The sequence below is a fragment of the Chiroxiphia lanceolata genome, chromosome 1 (assembly GCF_009829145.1).
Source record: "Chiroxiphia lanceolata isolate bChiLan1 chromosome 1, bChiLan1.pri, whole genome shotgun sequence".
Classification (NCBI taxonomy): Eukaryota; Metazoa; Chordata; class Aves; order Passeriformes; family Pipridae; genus Chiroxiphia; species Chiroxiphia lanceolata.
Genome location: NC_045637.1, coordinates 147,672,022 through 147,684,660, shown reverse-complemented (window position 1 = coordinate 147,684,660; position 12,639 = coordinate 147,672,022). Strand labels below are relative to the sequence as shown.

General features: G+C 38.4%; 1 protein-coding gene across 7 annotated transcripts in view; it reads left to right on the top strand.

Annotated features, from left to right (window-relative positions):
* The window catches only part of RBM33 (RNA binding motif protein 33), a 101,406-nt gene extending 89,152 nt beyond the window's left edge, over positions 1 to 12,254 (top strand). For 4 of the 7 annotated variants that reach the window (XM_032682060.1, XM_032682031.1, XM_032682022.1 and 1 more), the window contains 2 exons: positions 5,135 to 5,223; positions 5,422 to 12,254. In XM_032682060.1, the coding sequence (XP_032537951.1) occupies positions 5,135 to 5,223; positions 5,422 to 5,470 (138 nt within the window). In that variant the 3' untranslated portion in view covers positions 5,471 to 12,254. The other 3 variants (XR_004355900.1, XR_004355902.1, XM_032682045.1) reach the window with 3 other exon arrangements.
* The last annotated feature ends 385 nt before the right edge of the window (positions 12,255 to 12,639 follow it).

Sequence of the window (12,639 nt, the reverse complement as noted above, 5' to 3'; positions counted from 1 at the left end):
AGTTTAAAGAGGTATCAGTGGAAATGGCAAGCACACGTGGATGCACAGGCCCAGAACACGAGGGCTCCTGCGGATCAGCAGGGGGGTTCTCCATGAGGCACAGCACACAAGGTGCACAGGCTGACATCTTCCTGCCTGAGAAAACATTTTCAGCTGTTGCAGAAGCTGTGGGAGAAGACATGAGCAGTCCTGCTCCAACCTTGGGGCTGGGGAGACAGGAGAGCAGTTCTAACAAGAACCTGTCCAGTTCAGCCTTGCTGTAGGGCAGTATGGGAGCTAGAGATGTCTTTCTCTTCATCTCCTCTTGCATACAGAGATGGAAAACTGAGCACTTTTAAGGACAGATAGTAGGAAGTCAAAAGTTGCCAAAAAGCAGGAAGGAGGGACAGAAGGTGGGAGAGATCAGTTGCGTCAGCTGAGGATGAAATGGACACATTCTGTCTCAGCCTCTGGTAGTGGCTGGGAAGTGTCACTGCCAGGAAAGATGCTTCAGGTGTCAGGAGACTGCAAGGATAATAAAAATGTGTCTGCATCTATTGATGAGAGGTTTGGTGTCCAAGATGTTTGCTTTTTGCAAGCATTCTCTCACTTTGGTACTTATGAGTGTCCCGCTGTTTGTCTTAAGACTCTGGGTTTTACAGTAAAGCTTTGTTAGAGATTAATGTGCTGCCAAAATCATACCAGCTATTTCAATATTGTACAAGTGTGGATTTAATTACAGAGTGTGTGTAAAGGAGAAATTTCAGTGCAGTGTAGATCTGCAGGCCTAAAGAAATCTCTGCAGAGGGAATGGTCCTTTTATGATATTCATACTTTAGTCACTGGTAGTAGTTCAGTTGCAGAAAAAGCCAGAGCTGCTGATTATTTTTTAAGTTGTCGAATTAATTAGTATGTTTTAAAACAGTTTACAGGCAAACTCTCAATCAAAGGTATGAGTGATTATGAAATACTGGGTTTTGCTGCATTTTCCATTCAACCCAAGATCTGCATCTTCCCATGGCAGTTTCTAAGGAAGCAGAAAAAGGAGACAGTCAAGATTGGCATGAGCTCTGTGCTACCTAAATCCCTTCCATATAAGATACTCTTCTTCATCCCAAACTAGTTTTTTATTTTTAATGCTGGGAATATGTCAGAATCTAATCTCTGTTCTCCAGAGTCAAATGGAAACCTGCCCAGAATACCTCTGATCTCAGGTTGCTATCAGGAAGTGCTTGCACAGTAGATCTGTACATCCAAATCTGTAAAGTAACCAGTCATTTGAAATCCCTTGGCAGTTATTGTATGTATTGTCAATCCTTTACAGTTGAGTGGATCCAGGAAGGGGTTTTCATCCTCTGGTGAACATCTGAGTAGGTCAACTTAAAGAGAAGATGTGAATGAAGTTGTTTTCTCAGAACTGTGACGTTTGGGAGGAGTGTGATATTTCAGTTTAGGAATTCATGATAGAAGGAGATTCTAGTGGAGCACAGTGTGGCAACAGGGAAGTCTCCTGTGGAGGAAAAGTGAGTGTCTTCCCATTAAAGGAGAGGTCAAGTGATGATGGGTAGAACCCGCTGGTATCCAGAGGCTGCCTGGCTGGTTGTTCCCTGCCTCCCCTGACTGGCCTTTCAAAATCTTTAGGTCACAGAGTAATATCCAATTCAGATCATAAACCCAAACAAACATAAAGTGATTCTGCATCATTTTTGCTATCATAGTTTGAGTGCAGTGAAGGCTGAGAATTTGTATTAAAACAATTTAAATTAAAATTTTTCAGACAGTTTCCAAATGCAGAAATAGTGTTTGTGTACTCGTAGTTTATCCTTTGTTTTGCAGTCCTTAACTCTGGTCTTAAGTATAGGCATGTGTAACTACAGCAGTTGAGAAGATGCTGATGCTAGAAGTTACTGCCTTACCCTGGGCTGAATATATTGTGGGTGATGTTTAGGCAGTTCAGTGAAGCATCAGATAGGTTATTTTTTGGTTTCCGTAGTTGTCTGTATTGACCAGTGAAACTAAATTTGATAAAGATGCCTTTTTTTTTTTTTTGCTCTGGAAAATGAGGCAGTAATACAGTGTAAGAACATAGTACCCAAACTAGTCAGTCAATAAACTTATTAATTCATAAGAAAGTATAAATAAGTTATCTATAATAATATTTAGATACTTTGCCTAATTTTGTTAATGAGTCTGTGCTGTACCAGAATGTCTTCCTCTACTCAAATTTTTATATGCTAATTACTGAGAAGCTTTTCAATAATTTATTATCGTGACTGTATAAAGTGCAAAATCAAATTTTGCTTTTGTGCTTCTCAAGAATATTAATGCAATAATAGCTCGGTTCTTGTGGGAAGAGTCACCAAACACAGCTTTGCTTTCTTCAGATGATCACATCAGGGCTGTGGAGCATAAAAGCATTGGGAAAATCTGCTGTGGTAGTTGAGTGAGACCTGATGCTATGGTGAGGATTAGCAGGAGGGCTGGAGGTGGTTGTGGAGGGGGGAGAGAAGCAGGTGACAGCAGAACATGCAGGGTGCAGCTGGAAAGATAAGTCCATGGGTTCTTTTGCAGCTCTTCTTGTCCAGCTGTTCACTGAACTATTCATCCTTTCAGTGATTCAAACAGGTTTTTCTCATATTAAAAGTATCAACTTCTTTTTAACTGCAATTCAGAGATACTTTTTTTTTTGTCAACTCTTACAGGGTTTATTTAAAGGCTTTTCTATTTAAAGCCTTTATTTAAAGGCTTTTCTAGCCAGAAAAGTGGTGTCAGGAAGATGTGTGTTAGATACAGTTCTTTAAACCATAAAAAAGTGAGATCAGTAAGGGAGGAGAACACAAACTTCAGCACCTCTGTCACCCACTCCAGCAGATAATCTCCAAGAGAAATGAGCTTTATCCAGGGTCTTTCACTGGTGCTTCCTGCAGCCTGACTGTATTCTTGCTGGTAAAATGTGCTTAACTGTGTCAAGAGCTTTCTGATTAAAAAAAAAAAAAAGTTATCTGCCAAGTGGTATTTTTTAAAGCTAAATCCCATTTCTACCAGCTCAGAAACTGAGAAGTTGCAGTGACTTAGCTAAACCTTTTCATCATAGCAGCTTTCCAAAAACTATACTATGCAAATTAACCTGCTGATGCTTTTTAGATTTGCTGAATCCTTTAACTTTTACTCAGCTTTCACTTTGAAATCACAGGAGTGATGGAAATATTAAATATCTGTGATTTTCCTGCAGAGAGGGAAGTTCCCTGTCAATTACAAGAAGGTGCAAGGTAGCTACGCCAAAATTAATTACTTCAGAATCACAGATAGGTAAGTTATAGAAAGTGGCTAAGCTGAATTGTCAGGGTTAGATACAAAGAAATATGACTTATCAGGTACCAGGGCTCTTGTTAATTAAGTATCTTACCAAAAGAGTCTTACCTGTTCAAAAAAGATAGAAATAGGCAATTTTAATAGCAAATTTCATCTAGCCATTTGACATCTTGCTTAAAATGCTGCATTAGATTGAATGAACAGGGAACACATTAGTTGGATTAAAAATTCTTTCATTGAGAGGGCTTAAAGTATGTCACCCTTAAAATGTGTCAACAAGTGGGGTTGTATGTTGTTTCCCAATCAATAATTGTTTGTCTGAAGATCTGTGGTACTTTTTTAGCAATCTAGATGATGATGATATAGAATTTTTGCAGGTAAAGTTCAAAATCCTGGAGACTGACCATCAGTGCTGGAATCATCCAAATTGGGGGATGCTGCTGAGTTCCAGGCGAGATGCAGGAGCAGAGAATTAGGTTCATACCTAACCATCAAGAGGTTATGATATAGAAAAGTTTCAACGTGGCTGTATACATGCATTTATGTGTGTGTCCATATATAAATTTATATAAAGCTCAGCATAAAACTGTATTGACTTTATGTAGAAGCTCAAACACAGAAAAGTCGAATGTTAGTACTTCTTTATTCTGCATCCAAAGCCGTAAGAACAACTGAAAGCTGAATCAGAACAATTGTCTTTAATGGGCCATAGCATAGGCCATTAAACAGCCAAAATGTTCTGTGACATACTGGAATCACTGTGGCATGGAACTTTGAAATTACTATTGAAGCCTTCAGATGTGTTTTAACCAAGTTACTGTGAAATCTCTGTGGCTTGTGTTCACAGGCAGTGGGATTTGAGGATCACAGTTTTTCCATCCTGAGTATTCTGTGATGCTGAATATTTGCTGGATGTTCTCATTGGTTGTTGGGTGTGTACCTACTTAATGTGTTAAGCTTCATCTTCTCGAATTTCTGAAGTGTCTTTTTGAAAATTACTCTAACTAAAGTGCTAACTCAAAACATCAACTTTAATCTTAGTAAGTGTGATGACTTCTTATTACCAAGGCTCCAGGACTGCTCTCTGGAATCATCTTGGCCCAGAGTTCCTGCTGCAGCAGGGAGCAGGGACATGAGTTCTCCCGAGCCCTCGCTGAGGTGTGCTGTAGTTTTGGAGACCTCAGTACTACATATGGGGTTTTGTCATAGAGCATTGTGAAATGCTGCTCTCATAGCATGAGAAGCACATATCAGATGGACTTGCCTGGGTAGATGTGTGTTGCATGATTTCCCTCTTCTAGGAGGACTTGGAAGTGGTGACCTAATCCATTTGATTGAGGTTTTGTGGTGGTGTCTGTCAAAAGCTGGCCACTTATTTTGTTAAAACAGTGTGAGGATAATGCAGTCGAGAGATCAAAACCTACCACTTTTTCCTGTTTCTGCCCTGTTCAACGCATGGAAAGCCCTGATCCTTTAGTGTACATCAGGTAAATGACTCCAGGTGCTTGTGGGGGAAGTTGAGCTCTGACCAGTTAACATTTCTGCCTTGGTGGGCGTTTGGCTCTGGGGTTTGGTTCATCTGTATGGATTGAATGAAGAGCTGTGACCTTTGCATAATGAGTGATAGTCTGGGTTTTCCAGTTGGTACAGTTCCTTAATGCACCAGCTCAAAGACTTTCAGCTGGGGTCCTGACTGCAGTCTCAGAAGTCTCTTTCCATTCCGTGGGGACCAATAAAAGAATTGAAATATGTTTCTGAAAAAAAGAAATATGACAAAATTTCAGTTGGTTTGGTGCAAAATAAGTGGTTATTTTATTATCTTTTTGGGTTTTTGTCTCTGCAGAGTTTACAGATGCTTCCTCAACAACGGAAAGCCATAGCAAAATTTAAGGAGCCAGCACATGCTTTAGCATTTCAACAGAAATTCCACAGGTAAATAATTAAGCGCTGCTGCCGCCTCAGTTCCTTCCCTCCCTTCAAAAGATAAAATCAGTCTCCTCTGCTCAATGTTTCATTAATCCAGTGAAGCATCTATTTATTAGTGACGTTCAGAGAAACCTCCTTGCCTGTTCTCCACTCCCAGAATCGGTTTGAGTACGGTGTTTTTAACTTTCTCTAACCTTTTAACAGGCACATGATAGATCTGTCCCACATAAATGTGGCACTGATTGTTGAGTGATATCTGCTGAGAGAAGCCCCAGCACCCACTGAGCCGTTCTGTGGAGCTACATGAGACACAGTGGTAAAACCACCGGGTTGTGCAACCTTTCAACTTAGTCTTTGGTTGCTCTGCTGAACTACAGAAAGCACGGAGATGTCCTCCAGAAGAGATGGGTTTGAGAGGATCTGCAAAGGTGGAATTTCTGTTCGGTTTCATCACATTCTGTTGTAACCACATGGAGTTAGAGATTAATTTTTTTTTTCAAAATGCTTTCAATGCATGTAGACACTGTTCTTCAAGATCCTACTGTGTGACCACAGTGACTTGAGAGAGAACGTTTACAGCGAAAGATTGAAAAACTTTCTTCATAGCAAAGAATATTTGATAATGGTTGCTCTTATCTTCAGTGCAAGGTATTTGAATGAAAACTCATTTTTCTAAACAAAACACATTTAGTTGCATTGTATATCTGAGAGCACAGAAGGTATTCTTGCATAGATTTGAACGTGGTCTGTTTCACTGAATAGCAGTTTGCTGAGAAGCTTTGGAGGTGACACTGGAAAATTGTAGTTTCAATCTTTGTAAATAAGTCTGTCTTTGCATTTTTCTATTCCAACATAGACTTCCATCTTCTCTTTCCAAATCCAGTTATTCCATAAAACCCTGTGTAGGAATTACACTGCTGTATTTTCCCTTGGTTTTTAGAAACAGGGATCTTCACCCTTCAGCAGCGTCGTGGGGTAGTGAACTCCAGGGTGTAATTAGGTTGTTTCGGATAACAAGGAAAAAGAAGTATTTGGTGGGTCACTCCAAAAATGTTACGTAGGAGGAGTGGTGCATTCCTGATAGTTCTTTTGGGCTAGTGTGTCATGGTTGCCTTATGCTTTATTTTGATTAGTTTTTTTGTTTGAGATTTATTTTGTGATTGATGCTGAACCATAAGAAACCCATAACTGAAAGGACTTGTTTTGATGTGCTGTTCCCGATACATGTAGGACTATAAGGACATTGTAAATCTCTGATGAACATGTCAGATCCCAAAAATTCTTTGCAAACATTAAGAAGCTTTTATTTTACTCAAAGTGAAATTCATAATGTTTCCTTTTGGTTAGAACCATCTAGATGGTGTTGCCAAAGGAACAATTTTTTCAGTTACTTCTGAATAAACTTATTAAAATGTCATCTTTATATTGGATTCCAGTTTTTATGAACATTTCCTTAGTTTTTAGACCATGAGCTTTTGCTTCATGCTTTATTTTAAGAATACTCTTAAGCACTCCACCTACTATTTGAAGGGGGGGCACTTACAGAAACCTTGTAGGTTTGTTACCTGAGTGACCACAGAAGAACACTGTTGGTATGTAAAGAAAGAGCTATGAATGGGGTCCAAAATAGATGTGCCAGGTGGAAAAGTTTGAGCTAAGCAAATTTATAGTACTGTAGATTTTAATTTTTTTAAAAATTTTTTTTGAGTTAGTGGTAACGAAATCACAAATGCCTGATTGGCTTTCTTGCACTTTTGGTCCAGATTTTCAATTAAGTATAAGTTACCAAAAATAATGATTGAATAACTATTGTCAAAAGTCTTCTAGGTAAACCCGCTCTCTGTTCATTGTAATAACATGATACTTTGGAAATACTGTGCTGGGGAAAACGATTGAGAGAATACCCTAAGTCCATTTACAACTTAATAATGAGACACAGTAATATGATGGGAAATTTTCATGAAAGTGAGGTTTGCACCCAGCTGCATCTTTCCCCGTTTATGCATAATGCTTAATAACAGCCACCACAGCTACTACACAAAAAGTGCTATTAGTGCTTCAGGGTAGGCACAAGCCCAGGACAGAGCATGAGCTGCAGGCAGGAAGTGCCGGGTGGGACCCGACCCCGAAGACCTGCAAGCCCCAAGCTGTTTAACTCCTCACACCATCAGCTCTAGGACCCTACACTGCCTCCCCAGGTTATGTAATTTTTATTCTTAAGAAGTAAATGCTTTTCTTTAAAACAAGTCATTAAACAGTTACACTGTTAGGGAACAGCTTCTCTGCAATGAGAAGAATGGGAAGACATCTCGAAGTGGAGTGATAGTAGTGCGTGCCTGGAAATCTGGGCTAGATGCAAATGTCAGACAGGCCAGCAGCTGAGTTCAGCAGTAGGAACATCTGCAGTTGATCAGCTGTCCTGTCAGAAGCAAATGTTATTGGGGTTAGAGGGTTTCTTGGAGCCTAAGAATATGGGTTTGATTCAAAAGTCAAAGAAGTTTGGAGAAACGCTCCTGCTTTGGGTTTTGAATCCATCCCAAAGAGGTTGAGGTTCAGCCAACTTAAGTTTTAAAAATTTTTATTCAGCGGGGTTTTATATTTTTTTTAATTCTTTTTTTGAGACAAATGTGTGGCTTTGGAATAAAGACATGAAATGGCCTCAGATCTATTTAAATGTAGGAGTGACGTAAGCAATGCCTGTTTAATGTCTAGATGCATCCTCTCTAACAGCAGTTGTAGTAGATTACTGCTTGTGCATAGGCAGGGTATGGGTGGATTGCTGGGGTTTAATTTAGCTGCTTACTGCAGTACCTGGATATTTACTGTATGTAAACATACTATATGTATGTATGTCTGTATTTGTTCTATTATACACATACATACATAATCACACCCTCTGCTGTCACTGTGTCTCTCTAAAATCTTAAAAAAACTCAAAAAGTAGCAATTAGGTGAGTCATTTGTTAAAATGTTTGTGTTCTCTTAGTTCTCAAATCCTGAGTTAAAACTGGATCTCTTGACATTGATCAGTTTGGATGATACAGCTCTTTTAGATCCATTTGTTGTCTCCTCCCAAAAAAAACTCAAAGAAAGTAGAGGTAAAGCTAGACAGAAGTGTTCTTGCCGTGTTCTCTTCCAGCACATAGATAAATCTGAACATCTTAAGTTAACTTTCTTGGAAGATCTGTTGCAACCATTATCTTGTTCTTTCTTTATCATGAACTCACAATATGATGCAAAATGGAAAGAAAAAAAGGCATTTAATGTAGTATGTAAATATTGACCTTTTAAAATTAAAATGTTACTCAAAGTGCTTACAGTCAACCACATCTTAGCTATCTGTTAGTTTTTTTGTGTTGTCTTATCCAAGTTAAATGGATACAGTTCCATAAATGTTGATGTGTTTTTGTGTATATCTTCAAATTTTTATAAAGATGATAGTAAGTCAATACATATATCCTGATCTGTGTATTATTTGTTCAGTTTTTATTAGCATAATTTTATAATTATTTTAATAGGCAACTCCAACAGGTGGTTATATGAAGCCGGTTTGGTTTTTTCCCCAAATTATTTTGTTTCCGTCTTGTAGCACTGGAAAATTCACTTTATAACTAATCATATTTTGCCTTGACTAAAAGATTGGATTACCCATATGACCTGTGGTATATTAGTAGAATGTTCTACTTCTGTTTTATTAAAAAAAAACCCCTAAGACAACTCTGTCCTTTAACTTTTGAGGGGAAATACAGTGCACTGTCAGACCAAGGCCTGGGGTTTGTAGGTTTGTTCCATTGTGCTGTACAGGTACAAATTAGGTCTGTCGTGTAATGTTGTTCTCAAAAGTTTGGGATATTTTGGTTTTGCACGTAATTCTGGTTGGTCATGTAGCACGTTCATCTCAATATTGGTGAGGCACATGTGCTGTGTGATGGAAGGATGTGCAGTGTTGGCAACGCTCGGGGTCAGTGGTGCTGGGCCAGGAGGAGGAGGAGAAGGAGGAGGGCAGGTCTGTAGCATCTTCATAGCCAGGGAAGCTGCCACGCAAACGTTCATCTCTGAGCAGTGGCAGAGAATAAATTTAGGCAGGGATGCTGCTCTCAGCCCACATGTATCTCCAGGATGACTTTGGGATAGAAGGGTAAATACGAGCACCCACTCTGTATGATATCTTCAGATACCTAGTTTATTCCCCTAGTTTTAATCTGAAGATTCACTTCGGATTTCCAAATTTCTGTAAGAAAGTCCTTCTAGCCATTAAAGTACCAAGCAGACTGAGCCTTTTAATTCTTCCATGTTAGGCTTCCACTGGAAGAATATAGATGAGAATTAAAGGTTATTTCAGAATAACCTTGGGGGGTGGTATCTTCAAGTTTTTTCTTAGCATTAGCTACTTGGTATAAGAAAAAAACTTTTACTTGGTGCTGAATTTTTTTATCCTTTTTTTTTTAAATATGGTACCCTTTGTCTGTTTATCTTGAAATTATGCAATTTTCTTGGAAGCTGCTGTAGGCACTTCCTGTCACTACACACAGTAACTGCATGTCTGTATGTGTGTGTGGGTGTGTTGCCCTTGTAGCTGGGGCGAGAGGGTGGGTGGGAGACTGAGGGGTTTCTTTTTTTGGTTTTTTTTTTTGTTTGTTTTTTTGTTTTGTTTTGTTTTGATTTGGGTTTTTTTTTGTCTTGTCTACATGAGAGATACCCTAGATTAGTTCTCTGGCATAGTATTGTGTTGTGCTTGTCCTTCCTGTAGTACTGTGTCTGTGATACTCGAGTCATGATACTCGAAAATAGAAATCTGGCTTCACCTGTTTGCTGTCAAAAACACATTTTTGTTCGGAGACACACAAAACCTTTCTTTTTAAATGCATTTTTTTTGTGCTTTTATTTTTTTTTTTTTTAGCAGCATGTTTGATGAGAAATTAAATGTAAAGGAAACAAATCCTGAATGGATTGCAGAAAGTTAGCTATATTATAAAGGTCATTTAGGGTAACATAGGGCTTTTGTTTCAATGTTACCTTAAATAATACCTCATCCTCTAATTAATTCATAAACATAATATTTGAAAGTATTTTACTTTCAATTAGTATCAAATCCTAAGGATTTTCTGTAAGGTTTTTTTGTAACCTGGTTTTTAATCATAGAGATGACTTATTATCCACATGAGCACAGGGTCTTGTGTACAAAAACAGATTCATATTGGATCCCTGCGTATGCCAACTTCTGGTATAATATGGTTGGGAAGGATCATTTTGGTCTTTATAATGCTGCTTTTGGCAGGGTTGGGGTTTTTAATTAAAAAAAAAAAAAGAAAACAAAACTCTCCATTTTCTACTTCTCTGCATATGTTGGTGGAAAGTGTGGTCCTTTTTGCACTAAAGAAAACCTCAAGGGGAAAGTTAATCGCATGGGGTCTTTTAGGTGCCTGTGTTGCTCTCTCCTTTCTTGGTTGGATGCACTGATTTTTCTAACTAACTGGAAATGGGCTTTATACAAACACTTTTTCAACAGGTTACATGGCTTTTATTAATGTAACAGCACTTGGGTTAAGTGACTTTTGCCATCTAAATTTTAAACAATATTGCAGATTACAAATATTTTTGTAAAAGAACCTATGTACAGTTAAATGTAGCTGCATTGCAATGTGTGTAGTCACTTGGAAGATCAGTTTCAAACACTGCTGTATTAATGTTATGTTTGTTCAGGATTTTCTTTTTGTGCATCTAATGGTTTTTAATATGCACTGTATTTTTTTCCTAGTGTCCCTCGGACTGAGTTTGGAAACCCTTAGAGTTTTACTACTTTTTCTAGAATAACAAAACCATTTGTTTGCAGGTTTTCTTTTTCAGATGATGAAGCGTCTTTCAACAGTTTAACTTCTAATGAACAGAGATTTTCACTTACAGCAAAGACAAGATGCTAACACACATTTATTCACAGCTGATCTTCTGTACCGTTGCATACAATTTTACTGATAAAAGTTCCCTTGGAATAAGTCAACTTTCTTTTTTCCTGTGGTACCCTTTGCCTCTACCCTATGCTGTACTTCATTTCCATCTCATTTTCCCCCATTTTTCCATTCCCTCAAGGATATTTGTATCCTTACTCTTTCACTCTGTTCTTACTCCTGCTCTTTTCACTCTGTTCATCTCTCTGGATGTTTTCCTGTCCAAGTGCATTGCATTTGATCTTTCGCTCTCTTTTCTATTCTTTCAGTGCTTTTAGTGTTCCTGAAGCCTAGATCTCCTACCCTGAAAGCCCATCACTCTGTACTTTCCTTTCCAGACTTTGGTGTATGAAGTTGAGGTTGCTTTTGTACAGGTATCACGTCTTAGGAGATGCTGCCCATCCCAAAGCCTTCGAGAAGCATCACTTAACAGTTTTGCTTTGCAGTTTTACCCGTGTTGGAGAATTTAAACATGTTGTTTACATGCTTTAGCGTTTGTGACAAGCCAGGGTAACAGGATTAACAACTCTTTTATCCTTTTCACTTTTCCAGGAATTCTAGTTCTTGAATTCAGTGATAGTAATAGCACTTTTTCTTATTGCCACGTAGAAATACGAACACTGTCGACACGATTCTACCTCCTATTACTATTACTGAATGTGATCCTTCCTAACCTGTAAAGTCTTAAGCAGTGTATATATATTTGGGTGTTTTGAGAGTCATTTCAAATGTACTGCTCTAATCTGGATTGCAGAGTTTGTTCATTGGCAGTTCAGGATATAAATTCAGCAGCCCGACTCTATCATACTGACTCCACTGGGAGTGCGTCTGCCTCATGTTTTCTACGGCATCATCTGCACAAGGTGTTGACTGCTGATTTCTTGAGTGTAATACTGAACTTTACCAAATCCTCCGCTTGCATAAGAGATCTTTCTGTCATACCTATTTCAATGAGTGTAAAAATGGAAACACAAAGATGATCTCGTGTACAAGCTTTTATTTTAACATGTGATTCCGTGTTTAAAATGTGAACATGTAAATATGTTTATTGTACCTAAAATATGTCAATAAAACTTGATTTTTATAAGTTCATACGTTGTCGCTTGGTGTACAGCTTGAACTTAAAACTTCTAGAAAAGGGCTTTATATACCAGATTATTTTACCATTTTTATTATGGTGGCATCTCTCAGCCTCTACTTTTACATCAGCATCATAGCATGGGGTTCTTCCACAGCTGTGCAAAGGATGGAAATGAAAGTGGTTGAGGATAAGTGATGGTAAAAGGGACTTGTGCTTGTGTGCCTAGTTCAAAGGGTCTGGAGCCTAAGAAGGATCTTGTAACATACGTACAGGAGAAAAACTTGTCAGTGTAAAAGGTTTTCTTGTGCTTTTTAGCCATACTGACATGTGTAATAAAAAATCTCTACTTTCAAATATTGCCTATCTTAATTTATAAACTAAAGAGAGGCCCTTGGC